The sequence below is a fragment of the Aplysia californica genome, unplaced genomic scaffold (assembly GCF_000002075.1).
Source record: "Aplysia californica isolate F4 #8 unplaced genomic scaffold, AplCal3.0 scaffold00172, whole genome shotgun sequence".
NCBI lineage: Eukaryota > Metazoa > Mollusca > Gastropoda > Aplysiida > Aplysiidae > Aplysia > Aplysia californica.
In genome coordinates, this window is record NW_004797442.1 from 734,598 (window position 1) to 735,711 (window position 1,114).

Genomic DNA, 1,114 nt, shown 5'->3' on the forward strand with positions numbered 1-1,114 from the left:
CATTATTATTATTATTATAAAATAACAACAGAAAATGTGACTTTTGTTGACTCTGTCTCTTTCCCTCAAAGGAAAACTAATAGTCTTTCACTCCGATCTCCACACTAGGTGGAACTACATCAACCCTCTCAGCTGGCTGGAGGGGAACCAAAGAGACCCGGTGTTTTTTGTCGACTCCACGCCCTTTGACAACAGAGGGGACTTTGAGAATTACTTAGCCAGGCTTAATGAGATGCCCAGATTGGTGAGACACTTTTGATTGTTTTTGTTTACCCGGGTATCCTTTTGTTGTTCTCTTTACTGACAAGATGTTGAGGGTGGGTGGTTGGTGAGTGCTCTGGTGTGGTTTGCTCCTGGTTTTTTTTAAATCAAACACCTATCGTCCTGATCTATCCTTTTTTTATTTGCTACTCTCTTGTAACACATCTAATCTTCGGCACATATATGCCCTTATAGTGTTGCAAGTGCCGTAAAATCCTTATTAAAACTAAAATAAGATGGTGAGGTGCCATATGAGTCAGATTTCTAAACCACCTGATTGTTTGCCTCTGAATATAGTGGGGAAAAGGTGTCGGTGTTGTTCTCCTGGTGGTTCTGATCAAGTCCCATCTGGTTTTGTTGACGGCTCTCCTCAGATTATAATTACTCTTCTTCAACGAAATAATGTCGACTTTATGTTCTTGGTTCTGATTGCAGTTTGACGAGTACATAACATTATTTGACGAAGCCATCAGTTTGGGAAGAACTTCTAATATACTATCGGTGGTAAGTCAGCCTTTTGATGTAGAGATGTGCTGCAGGGGTTACTCATCACAGTTTTATGATGCAAAATTGTCTTGATGAATAAACATTGACCTTGAGTTTATTTATTAACGTTTTAAACATAGGATGTTGATAATTGTACTGTTTCTGGAAGGATACATTACTCTATCTGAGTGATCCTTTGCTATAGCGGATTATACACTCGGCAGCGTGTAGATATTTTAATTTTTTTAAAACACCTGTTTCTTAAAAAAAATATACATCTCCTACATGCTTTACACAAATTTATTATAATTTCGTTCTTATCTCACGTACATTTGTGTGTGTATGTGTGTGTGTGTGTGTGTGTGTG

The 1,114-nt window shown here is 38.1% G+C and overlaps 1 protein-coding gene across 1 annotated transcript in view; it reads left to right on the forward strand.

The window, feature by feature from the left end:
• Nucleotides 1-108: 108 nt before the first annotated feature.
• Nucleotides 109-1,114, forward strand: part of LOC101860325 — a gene marked incomplete at its 5' end in the record, with an annotated part of 17,225 nt that continues 16,219 nt past the window's right edge. The window contains 2 exon segments of the mRNA XM_013082401.2: nucleotides 109-244; nucleotides 697-765. Of these exon segments, the coding sequence (XP_012937855.1) occupies nucleotides 109-244; nucleotides 697-765 (205 nt within the window).